The following is a 22,527-nucleotide window of genomic DNA, read 5'->3' as shown; positions in this document are numbered from 1 at the left end:
TTCACCTAAGGAATTTTAGGAGACGTCTGAGACATAAATAAAAAGAAATGGGTTCTGAAAGAGAATAACAATTTTATTTAGCTAATAGCAATAAGATGATATTTATAATCATGTTAAGACTGATAATAAATAGTCCATATAAAATGTTATACTATTCTGTCTAAATTAAAAAACAGCTAAAATAAATCGTTTTAAATACCACAAGAGATTTAGGCATCACAACATTATATTGTAGTTATATATTATGAAAAAAAAAATGATGATGAAAGAAGAAAAAACCTGTTCTCCTGGTGGTCCTTCCTGTCCCTTTGCACCCTTTTCACCCTGTGCACCTTTAGGTCCTCGCTCCCCCTGAGGAGAGCAGTGATCAATACAACTGATTAGTTTACATTGACCCAAAAGATCTGCCTTTATCCTGTTGCTTACGGACTCGTTAACAATCTATAGATCTTGAGGCAGACACACATGAATGCTTTATGACCAGTTCTCATAGGCACATGTTCTCAATAGATAAGAGACCTATAGCAGCCTAACCTTTATTATTGGCCTTTAATCTGAGTGACCCAAAAGCATTAAACACCTGACACAGCTTAATCAAAACAATTTGACTCACGGTTTCTCCTTTCACTCCTTTCTCTCCTGGAGGTCCCCCCACCAGCTGAGTATCTCCCTTAAAGATATAAAATCAAATACAGCAATATACAATCTATTAAATATGCAAAAATAACAGTATAATATATTCAATATGTAAAATAAACCTCTTTTAGTGTGATATAAAACCCCACTACTTCACATAATAATCACAGTTTATTTTGCGTTAACTACCTGACTGTACATGATTCTGCTTATTACATGGCTACAAATAAATAAATGCACATAAAATAATCATTGGCATTTAAATAATGTATTATTTAAGAAGAATTAAGTTTAGCTATCAAATTTACCAGCTATCATTGAAAAATATTGAAATGGACCAATCAGAATCAAGTATTCCAGGAAGCTGTGTAATAAAGAAAGATGATCAAAGCATTTTCTAAAAAAAAATACCTTTTCTCCTTTAATTCCTGAAGGACCTTGTTCGCCCTGTGAAGAATTGATAGTTTATAAGTTTATAAAACATGTACATAAAGGATTGTATTTCATGACACAGTTATTGTTATTATTATTTTTTAGCAAAGTAAGGGACGAGCCTCAGCCAGATTGTAGCAGTTGATGAAAAGTTATACAGACCTTATCTCCTCTGTTTCCTTTGCTGCCAGGAGGACCCTGTCAGTGGGACAGACAGTTGAGTAGAGGAGAAATCTTATTTGCCTGAGCATTTGTATGCATTTTGTAGATAGAAGACGTGCAGCTCTGCAAGAGGCCTTGACTCATAATGGTTTTGAAATTGCAGCAAGTGGGAGACGAACACATCATAGCCCTGAATATAAAGTGTGACGAATACAGTGTTCGTACAGCTACCTCTGCCTGCATCAGCCTTTCCACATCTAGACGAGGGCTCAGATCAATGACACCCATCAAGAGAGACTGACTGTTACTGCCTTACTGACATCAATATGTGCAGAAAACAGGATGTGGTGGGGTAAAAAATAATGAGTAAATGCAGAATGTTGTAAACGGAAAGTAGGAGTATATTTACAGTAAGGCCTCTCTCTCCATCTGTTCCAGCCCGACCTTCTTCTCCCTACAAAAATTAGACAGATACACACATCATCACAATCTGATATGCATACAAACAAATGAACAAGCGATGGAGTGATTTTGGACATTACCCGAGGCCCTGGGTCTCCTCGCTCTCCTCTTAAACCTGGCACTCCTACACCAATTTCACCCTGAATGTGGAGGAAAAAGAGAGAAAAAGGGTAATAACTCTGTCTCACGCAGTGCACTTCATTTTTGTCCAATAAAACCTTACTGAACAGCTCTGACTGCACAGAGACACACTGGTTTCAAAGTTTTAGCTTTTTAGACTGGCTTCCTTATTTCCAAAATAAACACAAATAAATTGGTCCTAAAAGTTTAAAACCAATTTTAAATCTCAAAAATTATCTTGTATTTTTCTACCTTTAATTACAAATTATATAATTAGTATAACAAGTTTAAGTAAAAAGGTTAATCAGCATGAATTTCAGAATGCCTTACTATTTGGTATATCTGTATTTTGGTTTAGTGACAATATGCACTTGGGCACAATATGCAGTTGTTTTCAGGTTTAAATGGAGAAAAAAAATCCATATTTCAGATTTGTAAACTATATACTATACATAATATGCTGAAACATGACTGAACAGCCCTAAAAATATACAACAAGCCAGGGCTCTACAGTGCGAATATTAGTCACCTTTGCGACCGTAAATGACTGTGAAAAAAATTTGATGCACCAGTGCGACTGAACCGATTGAAGCTCATGAATAAATTAACACTTGTTAGGTAGGTGTCAAATGCCAGTAAAAACTGCAAAGACTATGAGAGAATTATGTACATATTTCGCATGACGTACTTCAGAGTAAACCTTAAGGTCTATGAGGGATTTTCCACAAAAATGGAAGCTCTATGCCTTAATGATTGAATGCAAAGAAATTAAGACAACCATAAATATTAGTATTGTAATTTTACTGTTGTAAAATATAACTTTATTTATTTATTTATTTTCTGCAGCTGGTCAAATTAACTGAAAATATTTTATTTGGTTTATCAGAAGGGAAAATCCTTTGTCATGACTCACACAGTGTTCCTGATTTCTGGCATAAAAGCTCCATTCTCTCATGCCTACTTGCGCATTACTTTTTTGACTGTGCTGTTAAATTTTTAAAAAATTGTAAGTCCTGCAAGCAACACATCACTTACCTTATCGCCCTTCAGTCCTGCAAGGCCCGCAGTACCCTAATATGAAGATAAAGACATCATTGAATACCACTGAGGGAGAGACACACAGTTATACTTGCTATAAAAAACACCTTAATGCAAATACTTATACACAATTATTTGATTTTAACATGTCTGTGGCTTACAGAGGGTCCTGGGGGCCCAGCAGCTCCTGGTGTTCCTGGGTTTCCCGCTTTGCCAATGAATCCTTGTAGACCCTTACAAGCACCAAGAGGAATTACAATCATTGGATGCAGCCAAATTCAGCAAATGTTTTTGTCTATGATGGCATTTAAACCTTTTCTTTATGTAGTAATTCTAAACGTGTTGTTTTTAGTGTACATTTGTTTTTGTATGTGCAGTGACTCTACGAACCCTGTCTCCTGGGGGTCCAGGGGGTCCTGGCTGACCTGCTTCACCTCTCTGCCCTGCCAGTCCTGGCGTGCCATCCACTCCACGTGGTCCAGGAGGGCCCGGAGGACCTGGTAAACCAGAGTCCCCCTACAAAAGATTAAAAACTTTAATTTATTATACAAACTAGATCTTCATGCTTGCCACAGAAACAATATGAGATGAGTTACATGCCAAAGTTTACACTTAGGGCTAGAGGTCTGTTAGCAACAGTTCTGTAACAATAAAATGAATCAAATACCTTTAAGCCAATGGGTCCAGGTTGTCCTTGAGGCCCAGGCATTCCCACACCTGCCTCTCCTTTGACTCCTTTGGGCCCTGGTGGTCCTCTCAATCCCTGAACAATGAATGTGAAAGTCTTTTAATGATGCATATATTATAATGGAGTGCTGGCAGTTCTGCCTCTGAAGTTACTGCAGGTACTCACATTCTCACCAGGATCTCCAGGATCACCCGCAGCACCCTGTGAGTAAATAACACTTTCAAATCTATTTCTACACATTGAGCATTGCCTTGTTTGTGGGCACTCTTCTCATAATAACACTACTCACTCTTTCTCCTTTGATTCCCGCTGGCCCTTTGTCTCCTTTTGGACCCTAAAACACAAAACAGCCACACAAAAAAATCTATATGTGTATGAAATGTGAATTCAGCATTACTTCTACTAATGACATTAATGATGAAGGAAAGCTGATGCCGGAATATGACGGCAAACTGTGGGAACAAATAATGGGGCATAAATAAATACATGCAGATCAACAAATATAAACCTCAGAAATGTATTGGAATGTACTGGACAGAAGCTCAAATAAATAAGCAAAATCGATGCTTAATTACATCCTGCAACACCTCGACAGACCTGGGAATTACGCAAGGATCCTATTTGTAGACTTCAGTTCGGCCTTCAATACCATCATGGCCTGACCTTCTCTCAGACAAACTGACCCAGCTCTCCGTGCCCACCTCCATCTGTCAGTGGATCACCAGCTTCCTGACAGACATGCAGCAGCTAGTGAGGCTGGGCAAACTCACATCCAGGACTATCACCATCAGCACTGGCGCTCCCCAGGGATGTGTACTCTCCCCACTGCTCTTCTCTCTCTACACGAATGACTGCACCTCTAAAGACCCCTCTGTCAAGCTCCTGAAGTTCGCAGACGACACTACAGTCATCGGCCTCATCAAGGATGGAGACGAGTCTGCTTACAGACAGGAGGTTAAAGAGCTGGCTGTCTGGTGCAGTCTTAACAACCTGGAGCTTAACACGCTCAAAACTGTGGAGATGATCGTGGACTTCAGGAGAAAACCCCCTGCACTCCCCCCACTCACCATCATGGACAGCACTGTGACTGCAGTTGAGTCATTCAGGTTCCTGGGCACCACTATCTCTCAGGACCTGAAGTGGGACACTCACATAGACTCCATTGCAAAAAAGGCCCAGCAGAGGTTGTACTTCCTTCGCCAGCTGAGGAAATTCAACCTGCCACAGGAGCTGCTGAAACAGTTCTACTCTGCTATCATTGAGTCTGTCCTGTGTTCATCCATAACTGTCTGGTTTGGTTCAGCTACCAAATCAGACATCAAGAGACTACAACGGACAGTCAGGACTGCTGAGAGGATTATTGGTGTCCCTCTGCCCAGCCTCCAAGATCTTTACATCTCCAGAGTGAGAAAAAAGGGCTACAAAAATCACCTTGGACCCCTCACACCCAGCCCACTCTCTCTTCCAACAGTTGCCTTCTGGTCGGCACTACAGCGCACTGACCACCAGAACAGCCAGGCACAAGAACAGTTTTTTCCCGCAGGCTATATTCAGCCTGAACAATTAATCTTTCATAATTATACATCGTCCATCACAACTAACATAGCTATATTTATATTAAACTGCACACTTTGTAAATAACATATCTGCACATTTATCTAAACAATTACATTTTTTCCTATACTTCTATTTCTGTATATAGTACATTATAAAAATGTGTATTTTATTTTATTATACTAGTGTTATATTACATCCCTACTGTGTTATTCCTATGTATGTCTGCACTATGTTTGTACTTTCTTCTACACTGGAAGCTCCTGTCGTCAAGTCAAATTCCTTGTGTGTGTAAACATACTTGGTAATAAAGCTCTTTTGATTCTGAAAATGAGTGAAACTCACCGGTGATCCAGGAAGGCCTCTTTCTCCAGCGGTACCTGGCAATGTCAGACCAGTAGGACCCTTAAACAATCATGGTTATATATGAGTTAATAATGTGGTATATTCATGTCAGAAATAACAAATCTATGGCCCATTATCTACAATCTATGTAAGTGCAGATAAGCCATCCATTTCCCTCAGGAGAACTGGTACTGTACCAAATGGATGGATGCATTGACTGCCTGTGTGCTTCAGTTCTGTTTATTCCGTTCATGTATTTTCAGGAAATACTGAACATTTCTGAGAACATGCTGTACGTATTTTTCAGATATTATAAAGATTCCATCATTGGCGAAACTGTGGATGACATCTCTTGACAGATTAGTTACTCCTGGAAGTATTCAGCTGTACAGTGAAAGCAGGTGATGGATTTTGCCTGTGGCATTTAATGTGCAATGGGCCACAATAGTTTACTTCCCTGTCCCTGTCCTGTCATAGTTTTGTTGATAAATGTGGTAAATATATATATGGAGCACATCAGTGCCAATATCTAAATAAACTCACACACAATAAGGCACAATTACACAGGATTTGTGTCAGAGAGCTGGCAGAATGCTGAAAAAGAGGGTCATAAAGTTTGCACATAAAGTTTACTCACTGTATCATTTGGTTTAAAGTACAGCTACATAGAGCTAAATCTATTAATCAGACACACAAAGGCACATTAAATGATTGTTAAAGCTTAGTGGCATGCTGTCAATGATCACAGACAATAAACAAAAACCACATTTATAGTAATGCACTTAGAAATCTATAAAGCAAGGCATTCAAAGCAGAAATAGGTAGCTTGAATTTTTGTTAAAGAGATATTATTAATTCTTCTGAACATGAATGTGTGTTATTTGATTTGTAATGCTGTCTAAATAAAGCATTTGAGGTGAGCCTACTGTTGTTGGTGGATAAACTTCAGATAAAAATCTGTTATCATTGCATGTATCTTGTGGAAATTATCATAATTACTGGCTTTACATGGTTTGTGTTATGAAATACATTAAACCTCTTTGTGTTGGCAAACAATTCAGGTAGCAAACACAATAACCAAGAAGTTAACGCAAACCAGATGGAAAATACACAGAGACTGTCAAAAAATGTCTAAACTCAGTATGAAAAATACATACCTAAGGTATTTTATCCTTAACAGTCATAAAATATTAAAGTCAAATAAAATAGAGCCTCTCTACTTCGATTGAACAAATTAAAGTCTTCACTTCACGCGATTTACTTTAATACTTTGTGCCGCTCCTCAGTTGGCATTTGAGTATGACAACACTGAAAGAAGATCTATTGAAGAGCTCACGTACATGCTGCTCTAACATTACGATTTCTTCAAATGAGATTATCTGTCATGCAGGTGAGACAGATTGATCTTCACACAGTGTTCGCTATGATGTAACCATGGCAACAACTCACCATCTCACCCTTCGTTCCAGGGGGTCCGGTGACAGACTGCAGAACACAGTGGAAATAAAGGGAGAGAGATAAATTGAGCGCGTTGGGAATTAAAAGCATAGTGTCAGTCAAACTACACATTACGTACAAATCCACACATGCAGATGGACATATGGACGTACCTTTCCTGGTGGACCGCTGTCTCCCTGCTCTCCTTTTAATCCTGGGGGGCCAATGGGTCCGGCGATACCCTTAAAGAAAGTGACAGAGAGTAATAATAAGACAGAGAGAGCGGTTAAGTAGGGAAGAAAAGAAAGAAGCAAAGAGAGCATGAAAAAAGATGCAGAAGATAATGAAATGAACACACATCGTTGTAAATGTCAAGGGCATATGATCACTCACCTGTTTCCCAGATAACCCTGGCAGGCCATCTTTCCCTGGAACACCGTCTCTCCCTGGGACCCCAGGCTTGCCCCCCTCTCCCTGTTTATGCCATCATGTTAATCAAAGATAACCTTGTTACTCAAACAAGTGCCATGCCTCATAGTCACATTGTCAGCAAAAAACAGTTTACATTATCACTTATCACAAATACAAACAAAATCCATTTCTGAGCATGGTAATATATGAATCCTGCAGATAAAGTAACTGAATATTGTGTATTCCTTGAAATGTTTTTTTATTAAATTTTTCCTTCTACTTTTTCTCTTATTGTTAGAATCAGATACTAATGTCAACATTTGTTGCAAGAAACAGCTGCCAGCGTTAGTTTATTTATTAATCAATACATTATATCTAAGTGTTATGTTCTGTTTATCAATAAAAAAAAGAGTAAAAAAAAAATCTATATTCTGATACAAACCTTTAAGAACAGAAAATCTGTTGATAACATTGTTTATGTGAACACTGAAAAAATACAGTTTCAAAGAGTGTTTTGAAGTTGAGAGCAACTGAATGCATCACATACACAAAAAATATTTTTGCCACTAGAATACTAACTGTTGCTATGATTGCTATGTGCAATGATATTTGCTAGCTAATCTTCAATTAGGCTATAATTTTGAACTAGATCGGTAAACAACTCATCCACAATTAATTATGACAATTAATCAAGTAAAAATACACTTAAGTAGGCTTATGCATGCTCTAAATCTCAGAGAGAATGTATAAACAGCAGATATGTGTGTGTGTGTGTGTGTGTGTGGGTACCTATATTGTTATATATATTTATATATACATATATATTTATTTATTTATAAGTATGTACATTTGTGTGTGTGTGTGTATGTATATACATATACTCTATATAGCTTATTAAATGTTTATGTATATGTATTAGCAAAAGAACAGGAGAATAGAGAGGCACTTCATATAAACTAGGTCTGAATACATGCGCATCACAATATCATAATTGGATTGTGCCTGAAACAGCACCAAACACCCGACCGAGATCAAGTGTGTCCATCCGAGAAAGTGAATTGCGGTTCAGTTTCAATCTTTCTCGCACCTCATAGAAGCAGTTCTGACTGCACTGTGAAACAGTTATATTGCTTTTCAAATCCAAAGCCAAGTGCTCTCACACAGCTGACACTTTTTGTCTTTTGTTGATCGAACATTCAACCACGCATGCCTCCAATTAGTTGAAGAGGAAAAACTGTAATAGAGGATTTTTCATAATTTTAAATGCTCTGTAATATATGTTGGTCTGGTATGTATATTTACTCACCACTTGTCCTGGAAGCCCTGGAGATCCTTCTGGTCCCTGCAAACATTAGAAAGTGCTGCATTCATCCCTACTCAGACAAATATAAATCACCCTTATCTATAAGAACAATATGTATATATAAAACACACAGGATCTATTGAACATCAACAGTACACTGATATTAAAGTGCTGAAATACGCAAGGAGGAAAAACATTTTGCTTTCTGAAATGTAAGGGCAAATTGAAGACTACAAGAGTCAAGGATAAATAAGGCACAGAGAAACAGAGCATGTGAAGAGGCTCTAAGCTGAAGCTGCAAAGATTGTCTAATGACCTCTGTGGAGAGACAGAGGTCAGACTCCTATGAGCTGTTAGAATGACTCCAATATTGCATTTTTATCTTACTATTGCTCCTGGAGTGCCTGGAGGTCCAGGTAACCCTCTGTTGCCCTGAGGTCCAGGAGGGCCCTTAAAGAATGAAGAGGAAAGATTGAAGAGTGAGTAAACTCTGGTGGGTTAGTTATGTAACTCCAAAAACACATTGCTGTGTATCAAATCGCCTGAAGCAAAGTGTTCATCGCTACTCAGCTAGAAAACTTACTTGAACTCCAATGCCTGGTTCTCCTTGGTCACCCTAAACATGACACACAAACATGTGAACATATACACACACATTTTATATGTTATTTGCATCTGCAATACCAAAGGAAATCAGGACACAAATAGGGGCAAAATAACTTTCATGCTGTTATGGTTGATTTAAAATGACTGCTAATGAATAAAATTATAGGGTCCATGTCAAATAATGCAGCATTAACCTTCACACCAGGAGCCCCTGGGGGTCCATTTCCACCCATCGGTCCCTGAAATATCAAACCAAAGGTTAGAAAAATGATTTTTAATTTGAGTATGTACATTAAACTGAATATACATACAGTTGGTCCTCTTATTCCTGGTTCTCCTGGATTCCCCTGTTCAAAATACACATTTGGTATGAATAGCAGGCTGATACAAATATAAAGCACACAGATACACACATGCACATATAAACAGCACAAACAAGCTCTGAACGGACAGACATACTGTATACTGTACTTTTGACAAAGACTGTACAAACACTGGACACATATACTACTGTTCAAAAGTTTGGGGTCGGTAAGATTTATCAAATATTTTTGAAAGAAATATCTTACACAAACCAAGGCTGCATTTATTTGATCAAAAATATTGTGAATATTATTACAATTTGAAATAATTTAAATCGTTTTCTATTTTACTGTATTTGAAAATGTAATTTATTCCTGTGATGGCAAACCTGAATTATCCAGTCTTAAGTGTCACATGATCCTTCAGAAATCATTCTAATGTGCTGATTTGGTGCTCAAGAAACATTTATTTTTATTATCAATGGTAAAACAGTTGTGCTCTGATGAATATAAAGTTCAAAAGAACAGAACTTATTTGAATAGAAATATTTTGCAATGTATTTATTGTCACTTTTGTACAACTTAATACATCCTTGCTAAATAAAAGTATTATTTCTTTCAAAAAAAAAAAAAACCCTTACTGACCCCAAACTTTTGAATGGTAGTGTATAAATCTTACATTCACATTGCTCACAGAGACATAAAACAAAATATATACTTCCAAACTCACTCAAATATCTAACAGACATACATGAATGCACAAATACAGTACACACACACAAACATACAGAGACAAGGACGGCCCCCTTCCCAATATTAGCAAAGCAGTCTACTATCTCAGCCACAGAAAACCTACCGGTCTGCCCAGCACTCCTGGGAACCCAGGCAAGCCCTAGAGAGAAGAAGGAAGGGATGGAGGGACAGGAAGTGTAGAGAGAGCAGAGGTGTGATGGTCCAAATTTCAAGTGGAGTGGAATTAGAAGTTGAAGGAAGTGGGATTACAAAAAGGAGTGGAGGAGCAAAAGGGGAGACAGAGTGGTTAGCGGATAGAAGCTGTGCTGCATTGTTACTTCTGTGTTGTTTATCTATGGAGCCTCAAGCAAAGGAAGTCAGCTAGTGCTCACAGCAAGGCCTAGTACCCGCATCAAATCCCCAGGCTTTCCTACAATGGCAAGCCCAAGAGAGGCTGCCGTTTTAGGATGATGTTACTCACAGGTAGGCCTGGCGGACCGGCCGGTCCCTTCAAACCCTGCTCCAGAGGACAATAAATAAATATGTGAGTGGGAGTCAAAACTCTCCTCCTCCCCACTAATGCTAAACTCTCTTTTCATCTCCATTTCATGAGTGACAACATGTTTTCATACTGTATTGCTACTACAATACCATATGACTTGACTTATCTATCACTGTAAGTGATGAAAGGCAATCTAAACTTAAACTTTAATCTGGTTTTAAAGTTCTGCATTGTTCACAAAACATTACCAGGCTCTTAACTGAGAGCAATATTTGTGGGACTCACCATTCTCTGGTCATCTTACTTTGGTTTGTTGTAATTACAGTAGACCAATGTGCATGACTGTTATATCATAGGAATGCATTAGGCATCATCGGAAGGAGATGCCTGCCTGTGTTAAGGACATTCTGGTTCATAGATAAGTAACAGGTCCCTCAGTATCATATACAGTTTCAGTTTGTGTGAATTTTTTTTGCCTGTTTTATCGTCCACCAGACAAAAACTGTCACATCACTTAAAAAAGTAACAGCACAATTCTCCACAACAAGCCACACTATCTACAAATGGTGCAGGATAAGTTACACACCAAAGTTTAATATTTAGTGTATCTATCTAATAAGTATGAGCAAAACTAATAATGATGCTTGCCTTAGCACACATCAAACAATAACATCAACATTAATTAGACAAAGAGCAATTAAAATTTATTTTAATAATAAACTGGCAACATAGCAACTGAAATTTGTTTCTCACCGGCTTCCCATCCGGCCCTGGTTTTCCTGGCTCTCCTGGACTTCCCTAAGATAAAAGTACCAGTTTTATTGTAAAATTAAATGAATAGAGACTAAGTTCTATTGCCAGTTGAGGCCAGTAAAAGGGTATACTCACTGGGGAGCCATCTTTTCCACTTTCTCCACTGGCTCCTTTGTCTCCCTTCTCCCCACGAGAACCCGTGTAGCCCTGTGAGAGGGACACATCACAGATCAGATCGTCAACTAAGGTCACAAACCTATAAGGTAGCATGCTGCCACACATATAAACAGTGTATCTGCAGGATTATTTAAATCAAATTTAAGACTTTTTAAGACCTTTTTAAGACCTACACAGATAAAATTATTACCATATGAGCAGGGTAGGGCAATGTCTATGGTAATATGTTAAACTGTAAAATGACTGTAAAAAGCACAATTTACAGTTCAGATAACGGTTTTCACAAAAAGTTTTATAAAAACATTTTAGCCTTTAAACTATTCATAAGAAAAGTGATTCAAAAGTCAAAAGTATCAATTATTATATTAATTCGAACAATTACTATGAATCAACCAAATACTGTTCTTTTTAGCAGCATCATATGACCCCTTTAATTTAATAAGAAATATATCTTATCTCCACCAGTTCACATTTACAACTCTTCGTGTTTGCTGCATAAAAATACGGGTAGATTTTTGCTTTGGTCTGAACAAAAACAGCAGACTGGCTTTTTGAAAACGCACATTTATTCTCTGCCAGCAGGAGGCACTTTCAGAACTACAGAAATATAGCGGTTTCCACGGTAATCTCAGTACACAAAGCAGCAACACCTGACTTTGAAAGGTGTAGTGCTCAGATTTCTTCAATGAAATCACAGCCTTTTAAAGTTAAATTGTCACATTATGCTATATTGCAATTCTTGTGTTTCCGTCCCCAAATTTAAGAAATGTAAGAATTTTCTCTGATAAATGTTTCAGAACCCTCACCCTCTCTCCTGTAGGCCCAGGAGGTCCTACTGGACCAGCATCTCCTCTGATACCTTGGGGGCCTGGAAGACCCCTTGGACCAGGCAAACCACTCTGAGCAGAGACAGAATCCCCCTTAAAAACACACACACACACACACACACACACACACACACACACATGCTCAATATGTTAGTACACACAAAATTGACAAAATTCAATTCTCAACTTCCCTTAGTGCACTACAAATGTGAGCTTTATTTTGTTTTACCTTTGGTCCTGGAGGCCCCCCTAGGCCAGGCAATCCAGCCGGACCCTAAAAAAGAGAAGATTTATTCCATATGAAAACAAGAAAGTAGAGTTTGAACACACACCAAGCACCATATGCGAGCAAAATTCTGTCGTCGGAAATTACACTTTATACATACATTATGAAAGAAAATGCACCAGCAAAATAAATGTATTTATTTATTTATTTAATTTTGCTGGAGCATTTTTTTAATTCAACTGCCATTAGCAATATAGGCAAGTTAATTTTGGATCTTGCGTGAGCATGCATGAATTATAGTAATGGTACTTACAGCTGGCCCTCTGTCCCCTTTCTCCCCTTTTTCCCCCTGCAACAAAGACAAAGTTTAATCTAATTTCTACAATAACTTTATATCAAGTGCTTTCTTTAATCAGCTCTTTATCTCCTAAAAGACATAAAACAGCTATAGTAACAAAATACCAATGCTCTTATTCTCTTTACCTTGTCCCCAGGTCTGCCAGCTTCTCCAAGTTCACCCGCACGTCCTGGTACTCCTGGTATTCCTGGTTTTCCGGGTTCACCTGCCTGTCCTGGTGGACCTTCTGGGCCTCTTTCTCCAATTGCCCTGCCTGGAGGACCCTGTGGGCCAGCAGGCCCTTTCTCACCCTGCTCTCCTTTCACACCTCGTTCACCCGGATAACCCCTTACACCCTGAATGCCAGTATGCAAGGAAGAAAGAACAAGGTTTAAAAAAGAAAGAAGGGGAGAGGATGAGACAAGAAAGAAATATAGAGTTGACTGATGTATTCTAACCAGAAATACATTTCAGCACCATGGTCAGTGCCCAATGAGTTTTTGCATGATCTTCATGTACCATAACACACTACTCATCCAACTATTAAACTACCAGAGACCACTCTGTTGGACATATGCACGATTTTAACTCACATCTGCTCCTGGAGGGCCTCTAGGTCCGACATCTCCTTTTTCTCCCCAGCTGTGATGGACTTGTCTTGTGTTGTGAAAGGCAGGAAGAGAGTGAGAACAGGATGATCAGGAAGATAAAGACAAGAGACTCACATCTCTTCCAGCGGCCCCCGACTCTCCTTTATCTCCCTGCAAATAAGACATAACCAGATTTGATCAGAGGCTAATTATCAAAAATTACAATGCAATAATACACAAGCTTTCAGCAATAGGTGTTATATTACCTTTCGACCATCCTCTCCTGGCACACCATCCTCGCCCTGAAAAAGTTTGATAGAAAATTAGGTATTAAACACAGACATCTGGATGAGTGCGAGGCGCGTTTTCATAATTTCTGTAATCAAGACTTCCTGTAATCAGCTCTTCCTGTTTTGGTATGAGAACTCTTGTAATTTTGTGCGACTCATTCAAGCAGTAATTTCTCTTCTAAACGCTTCGTGCGACACGCAGCCTCGTATTACAGATATACGACGGGTGCCATCCAGCCCAATATAGCTCCTGCAATTACCACAGCTGGTTCAGGGCTGTGATCAGTAAATCAGAAGAAACTGCAGGACAAGCGCGTTTTGCGTAAGCTCAGCTCCAGCGGCATTATCTATCTGAGTCAGGTTAACCGAACATTAGTACACGGCTGACTGAAACTCCTCACATATTTTAACTATAAAGCATTTATTAGGCAGAGTTACCTCCCACTGAAAGCTCATTAGGCTGCTAAGAGGGTGATTTATTATCAGCAGGATGGTTTAATCGTCTCATTTATGGGGGACAAGGGCTGTGGTGTGGTTACTAAACTGCAACGAGAGTTTGCATGCTGCATTCTAGATTGAGCCTTGATAACAAAAGAAAAGCCTCAGGATTTAAGTGCTGGCTTGGAAATTAACACATGCTACTGATATACAGTATATCAACAAAGGTTTCTGAAAGGATGTTGGGTTTTCATTAAGATTACATCAGTACTTACAGGTTTTCCAGGCAGTCCTGGTTTCCCATCCTCCCCTGCTTTACCCTGGAATAAAGCATAACATTATATTGATGTGATAACGTGTTTATGCTCCAGTATGTGAATTTGTATGGATAAATGGTTTCCATAGATTAAGCTGTGTTATTACTCACAGGTGTGCCATTAGCTCCTGGGGGCCCAGGTGGTCCTGGAGGTCCCTGAGGCCCTCTTAGTCCAGCCAAGCCCTAGGGAACAATTAAATGTTAAACAGATTAAAAACTGGATTGATTTGTTGCAGCAAACAGTGGCAACATCATGATGCAACAAACAAATTATTTGACATATGGAGAGACTGGAGTACTCACATCTCTTCCAGGATCCCCTTGTTTTCCTGGGTCACCCTACAAAACCAAAAACATTTACAGCAAGATTTAGATTGATTAGATTCTTTGAATATGAAGCTGATGCAAGGACTGAAGTAATCTGACCCGTAATCCAGGAGTTCCAGGCGGCCCAGGTTTCCCATCCTGACTGGGTCGTCCATCCAAACCAGCCGCTCCTCTTTCTCCCTGCACACGCATGCGCACATATACAGAAACAATCAATATTAACTAGTCTGTGACACACACATACACAAAAAACAGTCAACATCACTGTCAAAAATCAGTTTCCATTTTCTCAGCATTGGGTCGTCACCAATTTAAATGAATAATAATGAGAATGGGTTGACTGACAGATCCAATCTTTGTCACTAATAACACCTTTCTGACAGCATCACACATATGCATGCAAAAAGCAGCAGTCATCAGCTTAATTAATGTAATAAAATCAATGAAGAAACCTACACAATGATTATGAAAGGAACAGAGATCAAAAGGATAAATTAGATGAGGACTGGTATAAGTATACAAAGGTCAGATATAAACTAATTGGCTATACGTCTCTCTGACAGGAAGCAGAAAGCCACAACATGGTTTACAATATTCCTCGAGACATCACTGAGATCTTGTTTTCTCATTTCCTCCCACTACGAAACAAAGCCTTGTTTCAATTCTGTAGCACAAATGTTAAACAAAGATCAAACAGTTGTAGCGTCTGGACCAATCAAACACACAATTTTTCATTTGATTTAACAAATCAGTTATTCATTAGATTAACAAATCGTCACAGTCCCCTCACCCAATAAACTGGATGCCAGGATGTCTGCAACGACACCAGGCCCCCCCCCTGGTACCCATGGCAACCACGACACCTCTGCTAGACCAGATCCATTTACGACCTAATGGCATGTTGGACTAGTTTAAGTGTTTATGTAGTATGTTGGACTAGTTTAAGTGTTTATGTAGTTAATAAAGTCTTACTTGTATCACACTTGACGTTGGTCATTGTTTGCTCATAACTGCAGATTTATGCTACAGGCTCTGTGTAGAGTTGTACAGTAAGAAAGTTATTTCCCTTAACCAGGAAATTAACGTTCTTAGAATTGACAGACAGTTGACCCTGAGAGGTCAAGTAAATATCTACAGCGGATCTAAATATTTATAATTAATTATAACTAGTTATGATTAATTATTCATATTTCCCCATGAGCTGATTCGCTACACAGTCTTGCAGACAGCCAATAACAAAGAATTGCAGCTCTGGTGAGACCTGCTATTTAAAACCCCAAGAGGTAAAACAAACCTGACATAATGAAGTGTGTCACAGCTTCTGCAGTATAGAGAGATCCATGACTAAGCGTTATATTTATACTTTACACTGATTACTGCAGCCAGTGTACCATTTTAGCCATTTTTCAGCTGTCTACCGCTGTATGACACTCACTTTCAAAATATTGTCATTGCTGCACTCTAAAATAGAATGATTTTTGCAGGGGTGCTTACACCTGCTTTTGAAGAGATGTTTAAGGAAGCTGCTTATTTTATAGATGCCTCATTCAAAAAGTAATTGACAGTACTTCGCACTTGCTTCTCATTAAAAAAGACTTACAATATACACTACTATTTAACTATTTTTTAAGTAAATTAATACTTTATTAATTAACTTTACTTTATGAATACTTTATTAGTATATATTGATCAAAAGTGACAGTAAAGATTTTGACATTGTCACAAAAAATCTGTTTCAAATAAATGCTGTTCTTCTGAATCTTCTATTCATCTGACTCTTAACTTTTATATAGAATATCTCTTTGGATTTGAGACTTTAGTCTATGCAACTTTACAGATCTTCTTTATGCACCAAGAGCTTGTAACACTCCAAAGAGAAAGGAAAAATTGAAATCGCATCATATGACCCCTTTAAACACCATATCAGCATATTAGATTTAGTATATTATATACATATACAAATACAAAGATTGTAAGCCCAGTTTCATTATTTAGAAGCTTTTGGGTAAATGTTTTGCTCAACGGTGATTAAGCTAGATACTGATCATAGTTATTAGCTAGGAAAAAAATCATTACCAGAAAACTGTCAATGAACAAATAATAAAAACGAACAATAATCATAATAAGAATTTTAATTTAGTTTTTTTTCTGTTTTTTTTTTCTTTCTGTAAAACAAGTGTTGTAAAAACAAATATGCCACACTCAAATTAAACTTTCAGAAACATGACATTAAAAAAACATTTCATGTATCCATCTGGAGCTGGAGAAACAACAGCCTGTTCACATCTGTCAATTCTAACAGAGAACCCTTAAGCAACCCAAAGCTTCCACATATGTCGGAAAGGCTCTAGGTCTAATGCATGATTTATTTAAAATGATCTGGGGCTAAAAGGCACTGTTGAAAAATGTATGCATCAAATATTGTTTAGTAATTGCATCATGATTCCCTGAATCAAAATTTAATCGAATCGTGAGGTGCCGAAAGAATACCACCCAAATATAAAACTGATTCTTCAACCTTTGCATTAAGTAGTGCAGTTCCTTAATCTTTAGGCTAATACAACTTCCTGTCAGAATCTGTCACTCAAACAAAGCTGATTTTTAACAATGTTTTTAAAAATGTTTGTTGTGCTAAATATGTTTTGTATTTCATGTCTTGTGGTCATGTTAATGGGCTCAAAAAAATTGAGTGTGACGCCCCACAGTAAACCAAGAAAACTGGCTCTCTTACCTTGTCTCCTGGACTGCCCCTATCGCCTTGGTCACCCTAGAAAAAAAAACAGAGAGCAGAATGAGATGTACAATCTGCTATTAAAAATAATGACCCCTGGTGTCGTACTACAGTGGAGAATTCATGAGAAATCAGTCATCTGAATGTTTAGAATGAAATGAATTCAGTTTTATAATATGGTTGCCACTGTCCTAAATAACTGTGTGTTTGAATGGGATTAAGTATATCACTACATTTATAGTCAGTGTGTTTGCGGCCATAGAGAAAGACACAAACCGATACACATACAGATCAAAGAAATGTCTAAATAGCTAAAAGGCACAAAAGCAGTAGGAGGTTCTTACTCTGGCTCCTGATAGCCCACGCGGCCCCTCAGGACCCTAAAAAACAAATAGGTTGAGATACAAATCACATTACTCCCAGTTACACATACTGTCTGATCACCATATGGACTTACGCTTGGTCCTGGCGGGCCTGAAGCTCCTGGTTCACCCTTTGGACCCTTAGCCCCGTGCTCCCCTGGGTCACCTGCCTCTCCCTGGTGTTAAAACAAGGGTATCACAATAACAAAACCAGAATATGCATGATAGACGGAATTTAAACACAATGAACATTTTACTGTACCTTTTCTCCTCTGTCACCTTTCAGTTGTTTCTCTCCAGATGTCTAAGAGAATGAACAAATTCAAAAGAGTTAAAAAACAACAGGTTATTTAAATAAACAGGAGGTGTAGAAAAAAAAGTACAGTGAGACAATAATGACTTAAAAACATACCACATCACCAGGTGGCCCAGGGGGACCTTGTATTCCCTGTAATGACCCAAAATAAAGATAGTTAGATGACAATTTCAGTGCTTGTGTGGAGGTCCAAACATGAGTGAATGTGTTGAGTGAGAAGTTTCTGATATTTCACCTGTTCTCCCTTTGGGCCTCTTGGTCCGGTGGGACCTGGGGTACCCTGCACAGAGCAAATCACTGATCACATGACTAGACAAAAATAACACAATAATCTAAACCAATAGTCCTAAATACCTTGCAGCGTTGATCCGGTGTTGTTTTATTTAAAGGCAAGGTGGGTTTTTTTAACTACATGGTTGTGTTATCCAATAAATTCATTATCCAAAAAAAACATTAGTTTTGGGGTTATGGGCCTGGATTTCAATATGTTGAGCTCTTAAGATTGCAGGTCGTTATATACAATGAACCATATATAATTTCATAGCAACTACAAATAAAGGATGTAAAAATAAATTATATTTGCTGACAAAATGAGGATCTAAATATTCCTGTTTCACTATTAATCTATTGTAATATCTATTCTATTGATAGTCATATTCCTTGTGCTTTAATGTTGTACCTTGTATTAACATAATTTCATTTAGTTCTTTCATAATTTCTTTCATTCAAAATTCTGCTGAAATACATTTAGGTAGCTATATGTCTTACATTTCTTCCATCTTCCCCTGGATCACCCGTGTCTCCTTTTAGCCCAGGTTGACCTAGTTGACCTGGCAGTCCCTGGAATATTAAAACACCACTGTTAGGATGTAGCTGGAATAGCACAATGATTCGCAGCATCAGATAACAAATCTGTGTACTCACTCTTAGACCTCTCTCCCCTGGTTTACCCGCCAACCCTGATTCGCCCTTAGAGACAAGAGAAACAGAGCAAAATTACATACAAAACACAAACATTATCACAAATACAGGAATGATGAAAAAAAACTCACTGGAATGCCATCCTCTCCTTTGTCTCCGTTTAGTCCCTACAGAAACAAAATAACAGATCAGACTTCCTGACAATAGTTACTGTATCTTAGCTATGTTAATTATTCACTAAAATAATTACAATGTCATGAATGATGTACAAATACAGTAGCTTTAAGCAAGTGTGGAGCAGAATCTGAAGACAAGGATTACCTTGACTACTTGTTACTTCAGTAAGAAAGAAAGATGTTAGAAGAAAAACAAGAAAGAGTTAAATGTTTTTTTAAAAAGCACTGAATAAATCTCATTACCAAAGCAGATTATTTATAAGGCTAAAGTAGAAAGAGCTAACTTTCAAAACACCTGATATGTTAAGGGTGACACACTTATGCCTAACAAAAATGTTAGTTGATGAGCATTAGTTGCAGATGAAGTTGTTAGAAGCAGCTTTTAGTAGTTTTAGTTCATGTACAAATGGGTGCAGACTCTCACATCCTTCCCTCTGGGACCCATGGGCCCCTGTGGACCAGGACTTCCTGCCTCCCCTCTCTCCCCCGGGTCACCTTGACTGCCCTAGAGTCACACAGAGAAAAGACAGGGTGCAATGTATGACAACTTATTCAGGCTAATGCTGAGTCATTTGCATGAACATATGCTCTGGAGTCACTGGAGTGAGAGAGAAAGTTTTTACTTTACCTTCAAACCAGGTTTTCCAGACAATCCAGTGAGACCCTGTTTAAATAAATAAGCAGTATGTTAAATATTATGATTTATACAACAGTAGCTGATTCTGTATTTCAATTATGTAAAACCAAAGCCTAAAACTGAAGCTTTACCTTAATACTTCTACTGCCTTATAAACTCTGGCATTTTCATCTGGAAATGCAAATCTAGTTTATATAGTGTATGAAGACAAACTTACCTGATCACCCTGGTCCCCTTTAGGTCCAGGTTGGCCAGGCTGTCCTGCTCCAGGGGCACCCTGTGGGATAGATTAGAAAGTTCCAATCATACGGTTTCACAATTTCAGATGTACCTTGAAATCAATCTTATAAATTATTTTAAAAATTCTGCATAATAATAATAATAATAATAATAATAATAAAAGCTTTTATTTCACAAGTATGTGTGATAAACTTGTAAACTCAATGTGAAAGTGTAAGTGTAATTTCTATTTTAAAATGTCCTCACTATCACATCCAGTCAGACATTTCCCAGATGAACACCTTCATTCATTCACAAAACTCACTCTTTCCCCTTTTTGTCCTGCATCTCCTTCAATACCTTTACCGCCATCAGGACCTGGGAGGCCCCTTTCACCCTATAGGAAGAAAAGGAAGAGTTAAAATAGTTGAATTTTTGAATGGAACTTCAGCAGTAAAAATCTGATTTGAGTGGGTTTGTACCATTTGAATGTTAATATAAAAAAGGACTTAACATAAGAATAAAACAGAAATACTGTTATCTGACATAGACAGAGTCTCCGCATTGTTCTCAAAAGTCATACCCGCTCTCCTTTCTTCCCAAATGAACCTTGACAGTCCTAAAAAAGCCACAGGGAAAAATGTCAAGAGGACCATTACAAATGAAATGAAATGTTCATATGAATTTAAAAACATTACTATTCTGGTCTTACACAGCTTCCTGGTTGCCCTTTTCCACCCTCAGCACCCTTAAAGCAGACAGAGACACATAAATAAATGAATAAATTCATTAATTAATAAAATTACAGTACAAAATAAAGTAGATATTTGAAAATAATGCTGAAATCTTAACTTACCTTTTCTCCAGAAAGGCCACTACTCCCTGGAAATCCCTGAAGGCACATATAAATAATTTACAGCACGCATGTACACTCATGCATATTCACATGTCTTGTGACTTATCATGGCTTGTGCAGCCACTCACCCTCAGTCCTTGAGGTCCAGGGGGGCCTTTTGAATGGAACTTCAGCAGTAAAAATCTGATTTGAGTGGGTTTGTACCATTTGAATGTTAATATAAAAAAGGACTTAACATAAGAATAAAACAGAAATACTGTTATCTGACATAGACAGAGTCTCCGCATTGTTCTCAAAAGTCATACCCGCTCTCCTTTCTTCCCAAATGAACCTTGACAGTCCTAAAAAAGCCACAGGGAAAAATGTCAAGAGGACCATTACAAATGAAATGAAATGTTCATATGAATTTAAAAACATTACTATTCTGGTCTTACACAGCTTCCTGGTTGCCCTTTTCCACCCTCAGCACCCTTAAAGCAGACAGAGACACATAAATAAATGAATAAATTCATTAATTAATAAAATTACAGTACAAAATAAAGTAGATATTTGAAAATAATGCTGAAATCTTAACTTACCTTTTCTCCAGAAAGGCCACTACTCCCTGGAAATCCCTGAAGGCACATATAAATAATTTACAGCACGCATGTACACTCATGCATATTCACATGTCTTGTGACTTATCATGGCTTGTGCAGCCACTCACCCTCAGTCCTTGAGGTCCAGGGGGGCCTGCTGAACCTTTATCTCCCTAGCATACAAACAAAACCAGACACAAACAAGCACAGCATAACCCACAGCTCTCTAATAAGAATATATATCAATGCTTTATGTACTGTAGCTTAAGGGCTCACCTTGTCTCCTGCTGGACCTGAAAGGCCTCTGTCTCCCTAAAAAACATCAGAATTATACAAAGGATGATATCAAAATGAAATCAAACTCATTTAAATAGCTAAATTTTTGTAAAATCTTTGTTAAAAATTGCTTAAACACCTTAAAATGCTTCGAAATAAGCCTGGGGAACACTAAAGAGCACAAGGGATATAGTACAAATCTAGAAACATTTATAAAGAGAGGCTTCCGATCATGCATAGACTAGGGGTTGCACCGACTAATCGACTAGTCGACTTCAGTGCTCTGCCATGATGCTTTAAGCTTGACGTCGACTAGTCGCTGGTCCTATAGAGGGCGCAACAGGATAAGAAATCTTTGAAGGACTTCCACATTTACGCTCCGTTTCCAAACAGTTCAACTGACAAATAAATGCATACTCTGAAAGCGCTCCACAAGACGTGTGA

The 22,527-nt window shown here is 38.1% G+C and overlaps 2 protein-coding genes across 2 annotated transcripts in view; both read right to left on the bottom strand.

Moving 5' to 3' along the window:
- Window positions 1-22,527, bottom strand: part of col7a1 (collagen, type VII, alpha 1) — a 67,140-nt gene that overhangs the window by 6,321 nt on the left and 38,292 nt on the right. Inside the window, exons 48-84 of the mRNA XM_016515898.1 lie at window positions 22,084-22,119; window positions 21,936-21,980; window positions 21,808-21,843; window positions 21,664-21,699; window positions 21,535-21,570; window positions 20,699-20,770; window positions 20,372-20,431; window positions 20,146-20,181; window positions 19,942-20,022; window positions 19,473-19,508; window positions 19,345-19,389; window positions 19,189-19,260; window positions 18,656-18,700; window positions 18,517-18,552; window positions 18,367-18,408; window positions 18,200-18,280; window positions 18,087-18,122; window positions 17,743-17,778; window positions 15,111-15,191; window positions 14,988-15,023; window positions 14,796-14,867; window positions 14,644-14,688; window positions 13,907-13,942; window positions 13,776-13,811; window positions 6,887-6,895; window positions 5,438-5,497; window positions 3,828-3,872; window positions 3,704-3,739; window positions 3,518-3,613; window positions 3,241-3,366; window positions 3,012-3,083; window positions 2,848-2,883; window positions 1,773-1,832; window positions 1,640-1,684; window positions 1,048-1,083; window positions 614-670; window positions 280-351 (exon numbers count right to left, since the gene is read on the bottom strand). Of these exons, the coding sequence (XP_016371384.1) occupies window positions 280-351; window positions 614-670; window positions 1,048-1,083; window positions 1,640-1,684; window positions 1,773-1,832; window positions 2,848-2,883; window positions 3,012-3,083; window positions 3,241-3,366; window positions 3,518-3,613; window positions 3,704-3,739; window positions 3,828-3,872; window positions 5,438-5,497; window positions 6,887-6,895; window positions 13,776-13,811; window positions 13,907-13,942; window positions 14,644-14,688; window positions 14,796-14,867; window positions 14,988-15,023; window positions 15,111-15,191; window positions 17,743-17,778; window positions 18,087-18,122; window positions 18,200-18,280; window positions 18,367-18,408; window positions 18,517-18,552; window positions 18,656-18,700; window positions 19,189-19,260; window positions 19,345-19,389; window positions 19,473-19,508; window positions 19,942-20,022; window positions 20,146-20,181; window positions 20,372-20,431; window positions 20,699-20,770; window positions 21,535-21,570; window positions 21,664-21,699; window positions 21,808-21,843; window positions 21,936-21,980; window positions 22,084-22,119 (1,923 nt within the window). The remainder of the gene's footprint in view (window positions 1-279; window positions 352-613; window positions 671-1,047; window positions 1,084-1,639; window positions 1,685-1,772; window positions 1,833-2,847; window positions 2,884-3,011; window positions 3,084-3,240; window positions 3,367-3,517; window positions 3,614-3,703; window positions 3,740-3,827; window positions 3,873-5,437; window positions 5,498-6,886; window positions 6,896-13,775; window positions 13,812-13,906; window positions 13,943-14,643; window positions 14,689-14,795; window positions 14,868-14,987; window positions 15,024-15,110; window positions 15,192-17,742; window positions 17,779-18,086; window positions 18,123-18,199; window positions 18,281-18,366; window positions 18,409-18,516; window positions 18,553-18,655; window positions 18,701-19,188; window positions 19,261-19,344; window positions 19,390-19,472; window positions 19,509-19,941; window positions 20,023-20,145; window positions 20,182-20,371; window positions 20,432-20,698; window positions 20,771-21,534; window positions 21,571-21,663; window positions 21,700-21,807; window positions 21,844-21,935; window positions 21,981-22,083; window positions 22,120-22,527) is intronic.
- On the bottom strand, window positions 8,471-9,496 carry LOC107711041 (collagen alpha-1(I) chain-like). The gene is made up of 5 exons (XM_016515949.1): window positions 9,389-9,496; window positions 9,172-9,204; window positions 8,976-9,038; window positions 8,592-8,627; window positions 8,471-8,519 (listed from the first exon to the last, which is right to left on the bottom strand). Exons 1-5 carry the CDS (start codon window positions 9,485-9,487, stop codon window positions 8,502-8,504), a joined length of 249 nt encoding a protein of 82 aa, XP_016371435.1. The 5' UTR covers window positions 9,488-9,496; the 3' UTR covers window positions 8,471-8,501.

Source organism: Sinocyclocheilus rhinocerous, unplaced genomic scaffold (assembly GCF_001515625.1).
Source record: "Sinocyclocheilus rhinocerous isolate Xijiao unplaced genomic scaffold, SAMN03320098_v1.1 scaffold85, whole genome shotgun sequence".
Taxonomy (NCBI): domain Eukaryota; kingdom Metazoa; phylum Chordata; class Actinopteri; order Cypriniformes; family Cyprinidae; genus Sinocyclocheilus; species Sinocyclocheilus rhinocerous.
The sequence above is the reverse complement of the archived record's forward strand: the minus strand, read 5'-3'. Positions and strand labels throughout refer to the sequence as shown.

Coding starts and splice junctions, on each gene's coding strand:
- LOC107711041 (XM_016515949.1), bottom strand. CDS start 9,487: ATGTACATACTCAAATTAAAAATCATTTTTCTAACCTTTGGTTTGATA. Junction 9,205..9,388: donor CAGGGGCTCCTGGTGTGAAG/GTTAATGCTGCA, acceptor TGTCATGTTTAG/GGTGACCAAGGAGAACCAGG. Junction 9,039..9,171: donor AACCAGGCATTGGAGTTCAA/GTAAGTTTTCTA, acceptor TCATTCTTTAAG/GGCCCTCCTGGACCTCAGGG.